We start from the raw sequence: 17187 nt of genomic DNA on the forward strand, positions 1-17187 counted from the left end.
AAATGCAGAGTATTTGAAGGGATTGTTTATAGAAGTGATAAAAGAAGTGGGTGATCAGAAAGTGATACAAATCATTACAGACAACGCTCTAGTTTGTAAAAGTGCAGCGTTGAGTTTGGAGAGTGAGTACCCTCATATTTTTTGGACTCCCTGTGTAACACACAGCTTAAATCTCACCCTAAAGAGCATATGCAACCCCAAAGAAGAAGAAAATTCACAAGCATATGCTTTATGTTCATGGATTGAAGATTTAGAAATAAATGTCAAAAGCATTAGGAATTTTGTTGTTAATCACCATCGTGCTAATGCTATATTTAATAGGCATTCTGATTTGAAATTGTTGAAGGTCGCTGAAACACGTTTTGCGTCCATCATTGTGATGATGAAGATGATTAAAAGAGTGAAGAATGCTTTGATTAACATGGTGACTGATGAAAATTGGACATTCTATCGTGCTGATGATGATATGAAGGCTCAAGAAATTAAGAAATTCATTCTTCATGATGAGTTTTGGGACAGAGTGGTATACTTCAATTTACGCAACCTATTTGGGAAATGTTAAGAGAAGTTGATAAGGATGAGCCCATGCTTCACAGGGTTTATGAAATGTGGGATAATATGATTGAAAAAATACAAGCTATAGTTTTCATGCATGAAGAAAAAAATCCTGCATTGGATGATTCAAATTTTTTTAATCATATTCATTCAATTTTAGTCAGAAGATGGGATAAGAGCAACACTCCTTTGCATTGCATGGCACATTCTCTTAATCCAAAATATTATGCAAATAAGTGGCGGGCTGGTGGTATTGGTCATGTCCCTCCAAATTTAGACCCAGAGCTATCAAGACATAGAAATATGTGTATGACAAGACTTTTTCCAGAAGCATATCTTATACATCAAGTCACACAAGAGTTTGGAAAATTTTCATCTTCGAGATTATATGCACCGGCATTATTCGCGAGAGAAGAAGATAATATAGATCCTATCACATGGTGATCAACATTTGGATCAGAAACACCTCTTCTGCAACGTCTTGCATTAAGATTGTTATCGCAGCCTGCTAGTTCATCTTGTTGTGAAAGAAATTGGAGCACATATTCTCAAATCCACAACATGAAGAGAAACAAACTCACCAGCAAGCGTGGAGAGGATTTAGTATATGTTCATTCAAATCTTCGATTACTTTCGCGAAGCAATGTTGAATACAGGTACTAATTTGCTCTCTTAGTTATTTGATTATTTCTTAGTTTTCATTTAAATATAATTGTATTGTATTTATCATTTTCAAATTGGGTTTATAATGCAGACAAGGAACATCCAAATTTTGGGATGTAAACCCAGAATAGTGAGACTTCGAGGGAGAACATGAATTCAACGTAACAAATATGGATTTAGCTGAGCCCAGTATTCCTTCTAATGATGCATTTGATGATGAAGAAGAAAATTATTAGCATCCATTACTTCATCAAGATATACTTTGGTATGTAATTTAGTTCTTTTATGCAATACTTATTTGATTGATATTTAGGTCGATTTATGTAATTGCTTTACTTATTGGATTGATAATTTGATATTTAGGTTGATATACTGCATGCATGATGAATCATATTATGAGTTTATGACAATGTTTACTGTTAAATGTTAAACTATTAAAACTTCAAAATTATATATATATATATATATAAAAATTTTTTTTACATTTTTGCCCCTGCCGCACCCCCGCACCCGGGTTTTTTGGAAGTGCAGCATCCCCGCACCCGCACCCATGTGACATAGTTTGCTAGGCATCGTCTGTTGGATCTTGCTTTTTTGATGAAAAAATATGATTTTATGAGCTTTCATATTTGTAAAAATTCTGTGCCACTGATTTTTGAATCCTTATAAAAACCTGCTCACATGTAGTAATCAGATTATTCAAAAGCTGATTCCTACTAGAAAAAACCCATGTAGATCACATCAGTAAGGTCAGATTCCACAAAAAGTATTGAGAAAATGAAAAATTGAGACTGTCCACACCCTCCTACTGTTAGGAGGAACAAATTACACACACACACACACACACACACACACACACACACACACACACATATATATATATATATATATATATATATATATATAGGGATAGCATTTGCTACACTTGTGGGTAAGGAACCCCCTAGTTCGAACTCATAGGGGGAGGGTTTTTTGACTAAATCTGACCTTATGGATGTGTTCGACATGGTCAAAATAGTAGAAATCGACCTTTAGATCATAGTTTAAGGGGTTCCTTACCCATGAGGGTAGCGAACATTACACTATATATATATATATATATATACACGCACACTCTTCAAACTTACAATGTAAGAATTGATAGTTTGCTGCTGAGAAAATTAAAACATGTAGAGGAAAAAACTTTAGTGAAGAAGCCTGCCAATTGATAATCTAAGATCACATAGGATAAAAAGATATGATCTTTTTTAAGTACTCTCGAAAATAATGGCAGTTTATTTCGATGTACTTGGTTTGCTTATGAAACATATGATTGCTAGCAATATAGGTTGCATTTTTGTTATCACAATGCAATCTTGAAGATTCCATCATATGAACTATAAAGCTTTAAGTAGTCATCTCAACCCTCATAGCATCAAGTAGTTGTTTCAACTGCACAATCTTCAAAGTTGTAGTTGCCATTGGCTCTAATGCACTCTCTTTGATTGATGAGGGTGACACTTTTTGTTGCTTTTTGCATTTTCACAAAACCATGAAGTCACCTAGAAAACTACAAAAAACAGTATTTGAGTGTTACTCATTAGGATCCCCCCAATCATAATTAGTATAATCAGTTATATCTAAAAAATAGAGGAAGGCCAGAAAATTCTTTTAGAAATAGAATTTTTAATATATCTAGTATTTCTTAATCTTTTAAAAATAAAAGTTTTTTTGGAAATGAAACAAAAAAACTCATGTATTGTGGTAGGAAAATGCTGGCATTGACTCACCATATGCACTATATGAGATATGTCTGGTTTGGTGATCAAAAAATATGTGCGAGCCTCCAATCATATGTCGATTCATTTTAGCATTAATAATCTCTGGATTATCTACTCTCTTTTCATCAAAAAAAATCTAGATTTGAAAATAATCTCTACAACAAACTTAATTTGATTCAACAAACATCCATGTTGAGAGTGAGCAACTTCAATTACAAGAAAATATCTTAGAAAACCTACATTGGTCACTTCATAATTATTTTTGAGAACATTTTTAACATCATATTGCTTTCTGTTTATCTCATCTTATGATAATACAGAAGAAGAACAATCATACTTGCACCGGAAGACTTAACAAATAAAAGAGTGTCAATATAACATGATCTTTAATTAAGATCTATCTTAATGTTGCTAAACCTGTCATACCATGCCTTGGGAGCTTACTTTAATTCATACAAGGCTTTTCGTAACAAAGAACCTTTTCATGAGGAATTTCAAATCCATGTGAAAGATTTATATATGCTTCTTCAGTTAATCTCATTCAAGAAAGCATTTTTAATGTCCATCTAGTATATAAACCAGTTTCTAACTGAGGCCACCACTATAAGACTTGTAACAATGGTCATCCTTGTAACCGGGACAAATGTTTCATCATATCTATTCTATACTCTTGTGAATATCCTTTTGCTGCCAATATATCTTTGTGTATTTCTAAGGATGTCACTCTTAGGCTTTACCTTATAGACCCATGCACACCCTATGGGTTTCTTTGGTTGAATTTCCATGTGTTGGATTTTTTCAAGAGACTAATTCTAATGGCCTCAGCCCTTGGCTGGGCTACAAATTTTGGCTCAAAATATGAGTGGATATGAGCTAGACGTGCTCTATACTATGGGCAGAGGGAGTTATATGGCATGAACCCATCAAGTGGTTTGGATATTCTATTAGAATGTAGTACTAAGGGGTTTAGTTTCTTCTAACTGAGAAAAATTTTCAAGTGACTTTGTTGCCTTTAGCTTCTATGCCTAGTGTATTTAAAAGCAGGTTGCTTGATATCAACATTCGATGCTATCATTATTATCCTAGACATCACCTTGAGGTTCCACATCAACAACATTCTCATCACAATCAATGATATAGTTTCATTATAATGAACATCACTATCTTTAGACAGTAAGTCTAAAAGAAAAGAATACTCGGTATTTTCTTTGGGCATGTTAGAATAAAAATACTTTTCTTTTCAAAGCATTTCTCAAGACGAGGTTTATCATTTTTAGGATCGTAATATCAATAACCTTTTTGGTTTTTGGAATACTCTAAGAAAACACAAGGTGTGGCCTTGGGAGAGAGTTTATCATTTTTGTCATTACAAAAATTTGCAACCAAAGATCGGGAGCCATTTTACAAAGTTTTTTCAAGAGTTGTTGTTTTTTGCAAATATGTCAGGGCATTCTATTTATAAGGTAAATTGCGGTAAGGGCAACTTTAGCCCAAAAATATTTTGGAACCTAGAGTGCAATTGGAAGTCTTTGTAGTTTAAATATTATGACTATGATGTTGGGTAGTTAGGCAAGATATTTGGTAAAAAAATACCATGTGAATCCAAATAATTTTTAAATTCAATTGATAAAAATTCTCCTCTTGAGAATCATAAAAAAATTTAGATACGTTAGAATTAAATTGATTTCTAACAAGATTGTGAAAGTTTTTAAAAGTTCCCAAAACTTTGGATTTATACCTAAGAAAATATATCCAAATGTATCTAAAATAATAATCAACAAATATGACAATTCATATATCCACCTTTAGAGGTAATGGAAGCAGAAACTCGAATATCTGAGTGCATTAACTCAAGTGGTTTATAGGAAAAAAAAAAATCTTTATCCAAAGGATATGGCTTGCATTTTTTTCATGAATACATTTTTGTACATGAGAATTCTGTAATGAAACAAGCATAAACGATAATAAAGCCTCTAAGGGCATACAAGAACAAAGTATGCAACCACAAGTCCACAAATGGACAATACAAAAGCACACAAAGTGCATACGATAGTTTATGCACTTTGTATTGTCCACAAATGGACAATACAAGCATAAACGATAATAAAGCCTCTAAGGGCATACAAGAACAAAGTATGCAACCACAAGTCCACAAATGGACAATACAAAAGCACACAAAGTGCATACGATAGCCGTTGAGGGCAATCACAAGAGAATATAAAAAATATGAGATTTTATTAATGACAAATGCTTAAGAAAAAACTTTGATATAGAAAGGGTTTTAACCCCTTTATATAGGCTATGTGGGGCTCCATATAGTCATTGGGATGCTCTCAACAACTATAAATATAGTCGTTGGGGAAGTCCCAACGACTATATTGGTAAAGCCCCAATATACCCTTGTACAATGCAAAAAGGACAAAAATAAACAACAACAACTACGCTTTCATCCCAAAACAATTGGGGTCGGCGATATGAACCAAAAAAGAAAATCATTCAGGGTCTTCCACATCAATCCTTCTCCTCCAATCATTTCTATCCAATGCTATGTCCTCAGTGAGGTTCAAAGCATTCATATCCTTTCCTATCATCTCCATCCAAGTCTTCCTAGGCCTACCCCGACCTCTTTTAACTAATATATTTTTCCATTTCTCCATCCTTCTAACTGGAGCATCATTAGGCCTTCGTTGAATATGTCCAAACCATCGTAAACGATTCTCTGTCATCTTATTATCAATGGGTGCAACACCTACCTTCTTACGTATCTCCTCGTTTCGAATCTTATCTTTTATTATATTTTCACACATCCATCTAAGCATACGCATCTCAACTACACTCATTTTTTGAATATGATGTTTCTTGGCAGCCCAACATTCCGTACCATATAGTAAAGCGGACCTAATAGTCGTCCTATAAAACTTGCCCTTCAACCGCAATGGCATTCTACGATCGCACAACACTCTAGTTGCACTTTTCCATTTCATCCACCCAACCTTTATCCTATGTTTTACATCTCCATCAATTTCTCCATACTTTTGAATGATGGATCCTAAATATTTGAAACAACCATCCACCGGTATTTCTTGCTCACCAAGCTTCACCACACTGCCATCCCTACTTCGTTGCTTACTAAGTCTCCAAGATCCTGAGCATGATTTTCATTAAATAGCATATCAAAATAATCTTTCTATCTCTCCTTAATCTCCTTATCTTTGACTAAAACCCTTTGCGTTTCATCTTTGATACATCTAACCATACCCAGATCCCTCGATTTCCTATCTCTCATCTTTGCAAGCCTATAAATATCCTTCTCGCCCTCTTTGGTATCCAACTTGTCATAAACCTCCTTATATACCTTATCCCTCGCGTTTCAAACTACTTTTTTAGCTTCCTTCTTTGCTATCATATACTCCTCCAAATTCTCATTATCACGACTCTTACTTAGATTTCTACAACACTCTCTTTTAACCTTAATAGCTAATTTGACATCCTCGTTTTACCATGATGTATCATTACCTAGCGGTGCACCACTTTTAGACTCACCCAAATCCTTACCTAGCGGTGCACCGCCTTTAGACTCACCCAATAGCTACACTTTCTCCTGGTATAACCTTACAATTGATGCAACAACCCCTATCTCTCTTTCTAAGTAGAAAAAAATCTATCTGACTAGTATTAACCCCACTTTTAAATGTTACTAGGTGAGACTTCATCTTCTTAAACCAAGTGTTTGTTAAGATCATATCATAGGACAAACAAAAATCTAAAATCCTTTCTCCACTTTCGTTTCTTTCTCTTATACCATAGCCTTCATGGATACTCTCAAATCCATCCCTACTAATGCCTACATGTCCATTAAGGTCACCGCCGATGAAAAGTTTTTCTCCATAGGATTTCCCTTTTACTACTCCATCTAAATCTTCCCAAAATTGACGCTTAATGGAATCATCTAAACCTACTTGAGGTGCATAAACACTAATAATATTAATAATATTCGTACCTAATACTAATTTAATAAGTAAAATCCTATCACCCTTCCTACGGACCTCAATTACATTATCTATAAACTCACGACTAATAACAATCCCTACTCTATCCCTATTCCTATTTATTTCTGTATACCAAATCTTATATCTCCAAGGTTCTATCACTTTTGCTTTCTCACCTACCCATTTGGTCTCTTGTAGACATAAAATATCAATCTTTTTTCTACACATAACATCTACTTACTCTACCAACTTACCAGTTAAAGACCCTATGTTCCAAGTGGCTAACCTAATTTTATGGTCGTGAACTATCTTCTTTACCCCTACCCGTCCAACAAAGTGAGGGAACCCTTGCCTATTTGACACCACACCTGGGCGCTGGTGTGACGCGTCGCTTCTGGGCGACGACCTAGCAACTGTTGCCCATTTATCACTGCCTCCAGGCCTATAGAGTACAGCGCGTCGCTCAGTAGGGAACGCCCCAACAAAATTCTCATATTGGTTCATATTCATAGGGTATGACAGTTTTTATGCTGGCTGTCACTGTTCTACCGCAACCCTCCTCCTTTATCCGGACTTGGGACCTGCAGTGTATAACTAAACAGGCGGAGTTACAAAAATAAAATAAAGAAAAAAAAAAGATAAGTTTGCCCCCAATGGTCTGTACTTATTACATACATGTAAAAAGATTAAAACTGTTCCTACAAGGGAAAAACCTATTACAATAGAAAACAGTCAAATATATATATATATATATATATATATATATATATATATATATATATATACCAATATATTTTAACAAATTCTTCATCATTACAAAAAATTTCCATGTGCAGAACAAAAAAGAGTTTAAAAAAACCAAGATGCCCTAATCTTTTATGCCACAAAAAAAAAACAGTTTTTAAACACTATAACAAAAGGCATTATTTGGAAGTTGGAAAATATCCATGTAGTAAAGGCTTTCTTCTCTATGGTTTTCCCCAATCAGCTTCCCTCACAGATGATCTTGCATCAAACAACGTTGAAGATCATAAAACATTACAACCATGGTTGAAAATTTGTGAAACAAATAAAACATTTAAAATTATTTTTAAGACATATTTATGAATGAAAAATACCTTGATTTTTCAAAATTCCCTATTCTTTTTTTTTAAGTGAAGTTTCATTGGAGGTAAAAAATAAGATATACTTGAGTTAGTTTGCAATTGTATAACAAAGAATTAAGGAGAGAGAGAGGTAGAAACTGTGTCTCCCGTGATTGTAGATATGTTTTTGAGTGGTTGGAGAGCCTCTCTCAATTGGGCCAAGGATATGGACCCAATGAGTTTGGAGTCATCATCTGTTTCACTCTTGTTGACCTTTTGAAAATGGCAATCGATGCCACCTTCTCATCTTTCTTCACCAACTTTGGCAATAAGGTTTGATGTGCCTTGGTTCTTTACAATGGTGAAAAATAAGTTTCTTCTTTCCATCTCCATCAAGATTGTGCCTCCCAAAATATGGAGGCTTGTAGATATTGATATTGGAACTGGATTTGGAGTCAACTAATGTGGTTTCCTTGAATTTTTAGGCTCCACTATAGCTTTGAACCTAGTTTCCTCCATGCAAACTTTGGCAAGGACTTTATGAAGATGTGGGATCTCATGCCAATGAATGATTACCGCAATATTTTCAAAATGCCATAGCATTCTCTCGAGCATTTGTGCTTTTGGTTACAATTATGAATATGATCTACAATTTTCCACTTGTGGCGGTATCATTTTCTGTTTACATGCTTCATCGGATCTTTCAAAATTTAGAGTATTGGTATATGTATCCACGTTCATACTACTATGAATCAAGATAGAATCTTGACATGTCCAACCTCCCACTTGGCCATGGTTGTCTTTGTCACCATCCTAGAGTCTCTTCCACACCATTGACCTTTTTTGGTGATAGCAAGTTTTGGTTCTTATGTTAATCCATTTACAAGGTGCCAAAGTTCCTTTCTTACAAGAAATCTCCTCATCACCAATGTCCACATGAGCTAACCTCATTTTCCACCATGGTGAAGAAAGAAAGGAGAAAGAGAGAAGTGGAAAAGAGAACCCTAATATTGTACCACAAAACACTAATGAGACAATCAGCACTGCAAAACACTCCATGTAATGGAACGAGTGCATGAGTGTAAAAGCCATTAGCGGACAAAGTACAGATACATACATGAGGGACTTGGGCCCCTATATATACAAATGAGAAGAGAAAGCTAGCCGTTAGAGCCTCCTAAGAGCTAGTATAGCTAGCCATTAGGAGGTCTAATGGCTAGCAGTCCTAGACTAAAATGTCCCTAATGGGCTGCAAAAATACCAAAAAAAACATACAAAAGAATACATAAAGAAAACCAAATACATTCTAAAAATAAAAAGGTATATATAATGCACATGCGTATGCACACACATATAAAATGAAAATACCAATAATGAGGAAATGAATTTATCAGCAATACATCTTATCAGTCACCAAATGATGCACTACAGTTGAGATATAACTTATCATTGTATAATTTAGAACCTAGACAGGTACTTCAGCTAACATTTATAGGTTCCCATTGCTATGGTTTGATATGCTTTTTACGCTCGTTCAACCTTGTAGATATATGGCTTTTATTAGTCAGAGTTGTCTTCTCTTCTATGTCACAGAGATACTCCAATTTACTGTTATGCGTGTCTGCTTAGATACCTTTGATGGGAAATTATTCTAGTGATGTGTCCTATGTTTTGTCCTGTCCTCGTGACATACCTTGGCTTGGATTGAGGTAAAACCTGCTTGTTGAAGCTGGTAGATTTGCATTGGTTTTCCTTATTAATTAATGGAACTGTTCGAATGTTTAAAATGCTACAATGCAAACTGATTACATTGGTTGTGAAGTACCATTTTTCTCTACTTGAGTCAGGAGGTTATGTGGTCAGAACTAGCGATTTGGTGGGTTGCAGGGTTGAGTTCTGCATAATTTATTTGCAGGTTGACTCGATTGGAAGCTGAATTATGTTTTGCAATAATTTTGTTTCAGTTGTGTGTGTGTTTTCTTGATATATCCTTGATATAGTATGCAATCATTGGCAGGTGAAGGGCGTCGAGCAAGAAATGGATCCTGAAGAAGCTGATGCAGTACTGGCTGGTCAAATGGAATGATGCAAGGGTCGTTTTTTTTTTGTAGTAAATGTATGTATACATTGTTTTTTTTTTCCTCCCAATCCGAAGTTCTAGCATCTAACGAGGTGTTAGGAAGTTTTTTATTACAATTATGTAAATGCAAGGGTCGTTTCCTTGCATCTCTCTCTCTCTCTCTCAACCAGCACCCCATGTGGGTAAGTAGGTTTCTAGCCATTGTCTGATGTCTGGTCCAGTTCTTATCATGTTAAGATAAAAGGGCCTTGGTGAGTAGTCGGTCCAATATGTGTTTATTAAGCTTAGCTTAAAATATCAGAGCAATTTGTGGTGTTTTTTGTCATATGTATATTTAATGGTCTGAACTCTGAAGTTTCTAAGCCAAGTCGTCTTATCTTAATTTGTGGTTAGTGAATTTGGGTCTGGGCCTAAGTTGAATCCTTCCTCTTTGTAATGAACTCAAAGTTTCCCCGAAAGAATGTGTCGAATTTGGTCACAGTACCTTGAGTGCCAAAGTAGCGAATTAGAAGATTGGCTGATGGATCAGATTGTTATCTTGTTCAACCAATGGGCGCAGTGAATGGGAATGCAAATTGGTCAGAGTTTCGACCAAGGTTCTAACCAGATCCAAACTAATATTGTCAGATCTGGATAGGATATATCAGAATCCATTGTCGGATTATCCAGGTCAATTTTGGAACAAATGGCGCCAGGCCTAGTCACAAGTCGGATCTGCATAAGATGCATATACGGCCTCAAGCCCTTCATATCCATTTTCGTTGCCTGGAATAAGAAACTGGCATCTCTCTGTGGTGAGTAGAGAGATGAATTCGCTAATAATATGGTGTCTTCCATCCCTAAAAAGGAAAAAAAAGGAACATTTTCCACGCGTTTAACTCTTGGTCATTTTGTGAGTATCCTTATAGTCCCAATCCACAGTCAGATATCCTGTTCCTCTCTCATTTACTTATTGATTAGATGAGATTGGTGGATCGGAAATGGCTTTTCTCCCTTCTCTTGGGCTGATTCTGCTCCTTGGTTATCTTCCAAGAATAAAAAATCAGATTTATTGGCATACGTGTTACAATATAAACTGTGTTCTGACGTGTTTAATATGTTTTGCTGCATAATGTGACGATTCTTCAGCCTCATTTTTTTTGCACAAAAGGCAAATTAGTCTTGCTGGAGTTCACGTATTCTCCCAATCCAATGGCAGTTTTATCATGTTTCTCTTCCTCTTTAACCTAATTGATTTGTTGAGGTTGGCGGATTACGGATGAGCCTTTTTCTTTTCTTTGGACGATTCTACTCTTGTGCTCAGATTTGCGTAATCATCCTCTTGTGCGTTTGTTTTTCCCTTGTCATCTTGGACGTGCTCTATTCTTGCTTTCATCATGTGCATCTCCATGATTTTTTAATATAAATATGAGCGTGTAATTGATTTATGGATGATCATCATTCGTTTTTCTCAAGTCTGCATTGCCTGCTATCAATATACAGTCCAAAGCCTTTTTTGGTTTGTGATTGGGGATCAAATTTCCATTCTCTTCTTGTCAATAAACCGACTGTGGGCTGGTGAGGGATGACAATGGCATTCTTTGCTGATCAAGTGCTCTGCTTTTCGCAAATTGCTATTGTTTTTCCTGAACTAACAACTCTTGTCTTTTGATCCCTAACCAGGATCATTTTTTCTCAATCTACATCTTTCCAGACTGCATTGACCTTCCCCATTCTCATATCCGAGTCAGCACTGAATACAAAGAGCAAGATGTAGCAGAGTAGGCAGTTATTTCAGTATTAGAATCCTCTTTTCATGTCAGGTAAAACTAATTCCACATAGGAAGTTGCTTTGGGTTTAAAGAAAGGGTAGACTTTCATTTAGGGTTGCAAACGGTTCGCATATGGGATAGTGATTTTGCAAACTTTGGCTCTAACTCCCTAGTGTATTTTCTGATCCGAAAAACTGTTTGCAACCCTACTTTCATTTGGAATTGATGACTCAACAACGACACATACTTGTAAGGTAGACTTGAGTGCTCCTTAGTGAAGCCAGTTCTCAGGAAGAGGGAGCAAAGTTTTTTGGAGGTTAGTTCTTTTTCTGGTTCTTTTCCCTGTTATTGTCATCACCCTTATATATGCCATTAAGCTAATATCTGATTTTTTTTTTGAGAAAAGCAGATATCAGCATCACCAAAGGAAAATTAACAAAAAACATTAAAATATCATTTTAACCATTTGAATCTATGTCACATGTCTATGTCACATGGATACTCCATTTTGACTCTTGGTCCATCTCCTACTGATATACTAGTCATCTTAGAAACTTCACAAAAATGGCCATATGCCCGAATCGGCAGCCGTATCCACGCTACATATATTTGAACTTAACATTGACCAATTTAAAACATCGTATTTGTCATGATTAATGTTCTTTACCTGTATTTGGAAGGGTTTATGATGAGCTCTTCTGGAAATCCTTGAGAGTAGCTGTCATTGCAGTAGATCTATTTGTGTTAAGAGAGTTGTGTTTTTAGATCAAGTAAAGAATCATTTCCGCAAGCAGGTTATATTTTCCAACCCCCCGAATAGGGCATCTCATGATCGGGGGTCCCAAAAAGCACCACATATTTAAGCATGTGTGTCTCGTATCCCCATGTTTGTCAACATTAATTAGCGCTGGAGTTTGATGCAATTGCAAAGACTTAAGTACCCTCTCCTCCATTGGTGCCAAAAAAAATGACGATTTTAGAAAAGGAGTGGTTATAAAGACTTAAGTGCCCCGAAGATGATTATTTAAGACCCAGTCTCTGCACTGCAGGATTATTTGAGAAAGAAATCTCTCCTGGAGAAGGCCATGAACATCAACCCTCTCACTCTCTCTCCCCTCTCTTTCTGCTTCTATGCACATCCAGCAGAAGATCCTACATTGCTCTATCAAGCATCGACTGGCCTGCATATTAACTGTTGTGGAGCTTGATTCAGAGTTTTTACCCTTACAGAAGGAGGGTTTAGGGGCTCCTCCCAGCGTGGGTAGCATCATTCAACTTAATGAGTTGTGGATCCTGATTCAGAGTTTTAACCCTTACAGGAGGGGGGTCTGGGGGCTCCTCCCAACGTGGGTAGCATCATTGAACTTGATGAGTTGTGGAGCCTGATTCAGAGTTTTTACCCTTACAGGAGGGGGGTCTGAGGGCTCCTCCCAGCGTGGGTAGCATCATTCAACTTGATGAGTTGTGGAGCTTGATTCAGAGTTTTTACCCTTACAGGAGGAGGGTTTGGGGGCTCCACCCAGCGTGGGTAGCATCATTCAACTTAATGAGTTGTGGATCATGATTCAGAGTTTTTACCCTTACAGGAAAGGGGTCTGGGGGCTCCTCCCAACGTGGGTAGCATCATTGAACTTGATGAGTTGTGGAGCCTGATTCAGAGTTTTTACCCTTACAAGAGGGGGGTCTGAAGGCTCCTCCCAACGTGGGTAGCATCACTCAACTTGATGAATTTTGGAGCCTGATTCAGAGTTTTTGCCCTTATAGGAGGGGGGTCCGGGGGCTCCCCCCGGCGCGGGTCCCGCTGCGCCGTCAACGGTCCAGGGGGCACCTCTGGCGGGGGGCTCGGGGGGTAGCGCCACCCAGACCAAATTTTTTTGGGGCCTTATATAATTTTTTTCTTTTCTTTCCCTCTTTAAACTATCAAAAAAGAGCAATAAAGTGTTTTGTTTATTCGTGGGGCTCATGTTTCCTTCGGTTGTTTCTTGCTTGAGGTTTTTGTAACAACCCTTTCCATGATTTTTTAATTTTTTTTTCTGTTTCTTTCCCACGATTTTTTCAATGACTCCCCTACAGCGATTTTTAGTGTTGTCTGGTCTCCAACGAGTTCCTACAGTGATTTATAGTGTTGTCGGGTCTCCAACGAGTCCCTACAACTATTTTTAGTATTGTCAGGTCTCCAATGAGTTCCTACAGTGATTCATAGTGTTGTCGGGTCTTCAACAAGTCCCTACAATGTTTTTTAGTGTTGTCGGGTCTCCAACGAGTCCCTACAGTGATTTTTAGTGTTATCCGGTCTTTCAATAATGATTTGTAGTATTGTCGGGTCTTCCTTCAACGATTTGCAGTGTTTTCGGGTCTCCAACGAGCCCCACAACAATTTATAGTGTTATCCGGTTTTTCAACGGGGATTTGTAGTATTGTCGGGCTTTCCTACAGCGATTTATAGTATTTTCGGATCTCCAACGAGCCCCACAACGATTTATAGTGTTATCCGGTCTTCCAACAACGATTTATAGTGTCTTTCACAAATCACTATAGCGATTTGTAGTATTTTTGGGTCTCCAACGAGCCCCACAGCGATTTAGAGTGTTGTTGGATCTCACTATAGCGATTTGTAGTATCTTCCGCAAATCACTATAGCGATTTGTAGTGTTATTCAGTAAGTAAATCGCTGTAAATCGCTACCCGAATTAGGACCAACTTGTCATGGTCATATCTCCCTAACCGGATGTCATATTCCAAATCCATAAAAAGTGGTATCTTAGTTATTGAGTCTAGTTTATTTTTATCAAGTTTCAGCGATTTTTATGGTCATTTCATTTTCTATTTTAACTAAAAACCAGACCCCTATTATTTTATGTTATTTGAGTTGCATAAATTATAAAAACCAGACTTTTATAATACAGAATAATAGGGGTCTGGTTTTTAGTTAAAATAAAGAATGAAATAATCATAGAAATCACTGAAATTTGATAGAAATAAACTAGACTCAATAACTAAGACACCACTTTTTACGGATTTAAAATATGACCTCCGGTTAGGAGATATGGTTCTGACAAGTTGGTTCTAATTCAGGTAGCGATTTACAGCGATTTGCTTACTTAATAATACTACAAATCGCTATAGTGATTTGCGGAAGATACTACAAATCGCTATAGTGAGATCCAACAACACTGTAAATTGCTGTGGGGCTCGTTAGAGACCCGAAAATACTACAAATCGCTATAGTGATTTGCGGAAGACACTATAAATCGCTATTGGAAGACCGGATAACACTATAAATCATTGTGGTGCTTCTTGGAGACCCAAAAACACTACAAATCACTGTAGGAAGGCCCAACAATACTACAAATCGTTGTTGGAAAATCGGATAACACTATAAATCACTGTGGGGCTTGTTGGAGACCCGAAAACACTATAAATCGTTGTAGAAAGGCCCGACAATAGTACAAATCGTTGTTGAAAGACCGGACAATACTAAAAATCGTTGTAGAGACTCGTTGGAGACCCGACAATACTATAAATTGATATAGGGACTCGTTGAAGACCCGGCAACACTAAAAAACACTGTAGGGACTCATTGGAGACCTGACAACACTAAAAATTATTGTACGGACTCCTTGGAGACCCGATTACACTATAAATCGCTGTAGGAACTCATTGAAGACCCGACAACACTAAAAATCACTGTAAGGACTCGTTGGAGACCCGACAACACTATAAATCGCTGTAGAAACTTGTTGGAGACCCGACAACACTAAAAAATATTGTAGGGGAGTCATTGAAAAAATCATGGGAAAGAAACAGAAAAAAAAATAAAAAAATCGTAGAAAGGGTTGTTACAAAAACCTCGAGCAAGAAACAACCAAAAGAAACATGAGCCCCACGAATAAACAAAATGCTTTATTGCTCTTTTTCGATAGTTTAAAGTGGGAAAGAAAAGAAAAAAATTATACAAGGCCTTCAAAAATTTTGGTCCGGGGGGAGCCCCCAGACCCCCCTCCTGTAAGGGCCAAAACTCTGAATCAAGCTCCACAACTCACCAAGTTGAACGATGCTACAATCAGTGTGCAGGTCAATCGGTGCTTGATGGAGCAATATAGGATCGTCTGCTGGATGTGCACAGAAACAAAAAGAGAAGGGAGAGAGAGAGAGTGAGAGGGTTGATGTTCATGGCCTACATTGGCTAAGGTTCGTTTCACTATGTAGACTTTGAAGAGTCAACATCATCCTCGACTTTCTGGATGGAGAACATGTTTGTCCATTTTTTGAAGTGTTTGTTTTCCTTTTTTTGAATGAAGGATATTTTTTGTCATTTTCTCAAACTATCGTTTTATGGCAAGAATAGCAATAAAGGGTACTTAAGTCTTTGCAACCGCACCAGACTCTGATGCTGGGATGTCAACATGCACGGGAATACGAGCCCCATGTGCTTACATACGTGGTGCTCATTCGGCCCCCCGAACACAGACATGGGATTCAGTGAATCATCGGGGGCGAACATACACCACCCTCCCTTTCCTCTGGTCTTTGGTTTTCTTTCTGTATGTGAAGTGACACATTTGAGTTCCTAGTTTATAGTAACTTTCTTGCATTGAATCAATTATATCCCTTTGTGAAAACCATTTACCCCATTTTAGCTTACCTGAGATTCCTAGTACGTGTGCTTGTTTTTAAAGTTTCATTCAATCTCAAACGCTCATGTGCCCAATCTTTTGTTTTGGTGTCCACTTTAGCTCTGTTTGGAAACTGCCCGTTGGACGCAGCTAGGGATGTAAATACGGCATTCTCATAGTTCATAGTTTTGGCATTGGTTTTTTGAGAGAAGTGAAGAGTTAGCCTGGGTATTCACCCCTTCCATTTGTGTGCTTGTTGGGAATGCAGGTGTGAACCTGAGAATAAAACTAAGGCCGCTGCTAAGAAGGCCACCCGAGCAGTCGATAATTCCATCATTGTTGTAGCTGGCATAGCATTTGGTAATACCACCTCATTCAGGTAGGAGCTAAAATGAGGAACTGGAGTCAGATAATACCACTCCAATTCCATCATTTCCTATAACTACATCTATTCCAAATAGTTTTCGGTCTTGGGCTTTTCCCAGCTCCACTCCAGCTGCCCCGACGGGCAGTTTCCAAACAGAGGCCTTAGTTAATGTTGGGGCCACAAGTTGATCTCCCCCCCCCCCCCCCTTCTTCTGCTTGAATTCCTGTTCATCAAATTTGAGTACATTCATATAGTCTACTATGGTATCCAATGTTTTTTTATATTAATCGGACAGACGCATGAAATTTTATTTCCAAAGCA

At 37.3% G+C, this 17187-nt stretch overlaps 1 protein-coding gene across 2 annotated transcripts in view; it reads left to right on the forward strand.

The window, feature by feature from the left end:
- The window catches only part of LOC149827458 (nifU-like protein 4, mitochondrial), a 50232-nt gene extending 39721 nt beyond the window's left edge, over positions 1-10511 (forward strand). For both annotated transcript variants that reach the window (XM_090019376.1, XM_090019375.1), the window contains exon 7: positions 10070-10511. In XM_090019376.1, the coding sequence (XP_089875502.1) occupies positions 10070-10138 (69 nt within the window). In that variant the 3' untranslated portion in view covers positions 10139-10511. The remainder of the gene's footprint in view (positions 1-10069) is intronic.
- Positions 10512-17187: the final 6676 nt, after the last annotated feature.

Source organism: Nuphar pumila, chromosome 10 (assembly GCF_984573655.1).
Source record: "Nuphar pumila chromosome 10, dmNupPumi1.hap1.1, whole genome shotgun sequence".
In the NCBI taxonomy this organism is placed as follows: domain Eukaryota; kingdom Viridiplantae; phylum Streptophyta; class Magnoliopsida; order Nymphaeales; family Nymphaeaceae; genus Nuphar; species Nuphar pumila.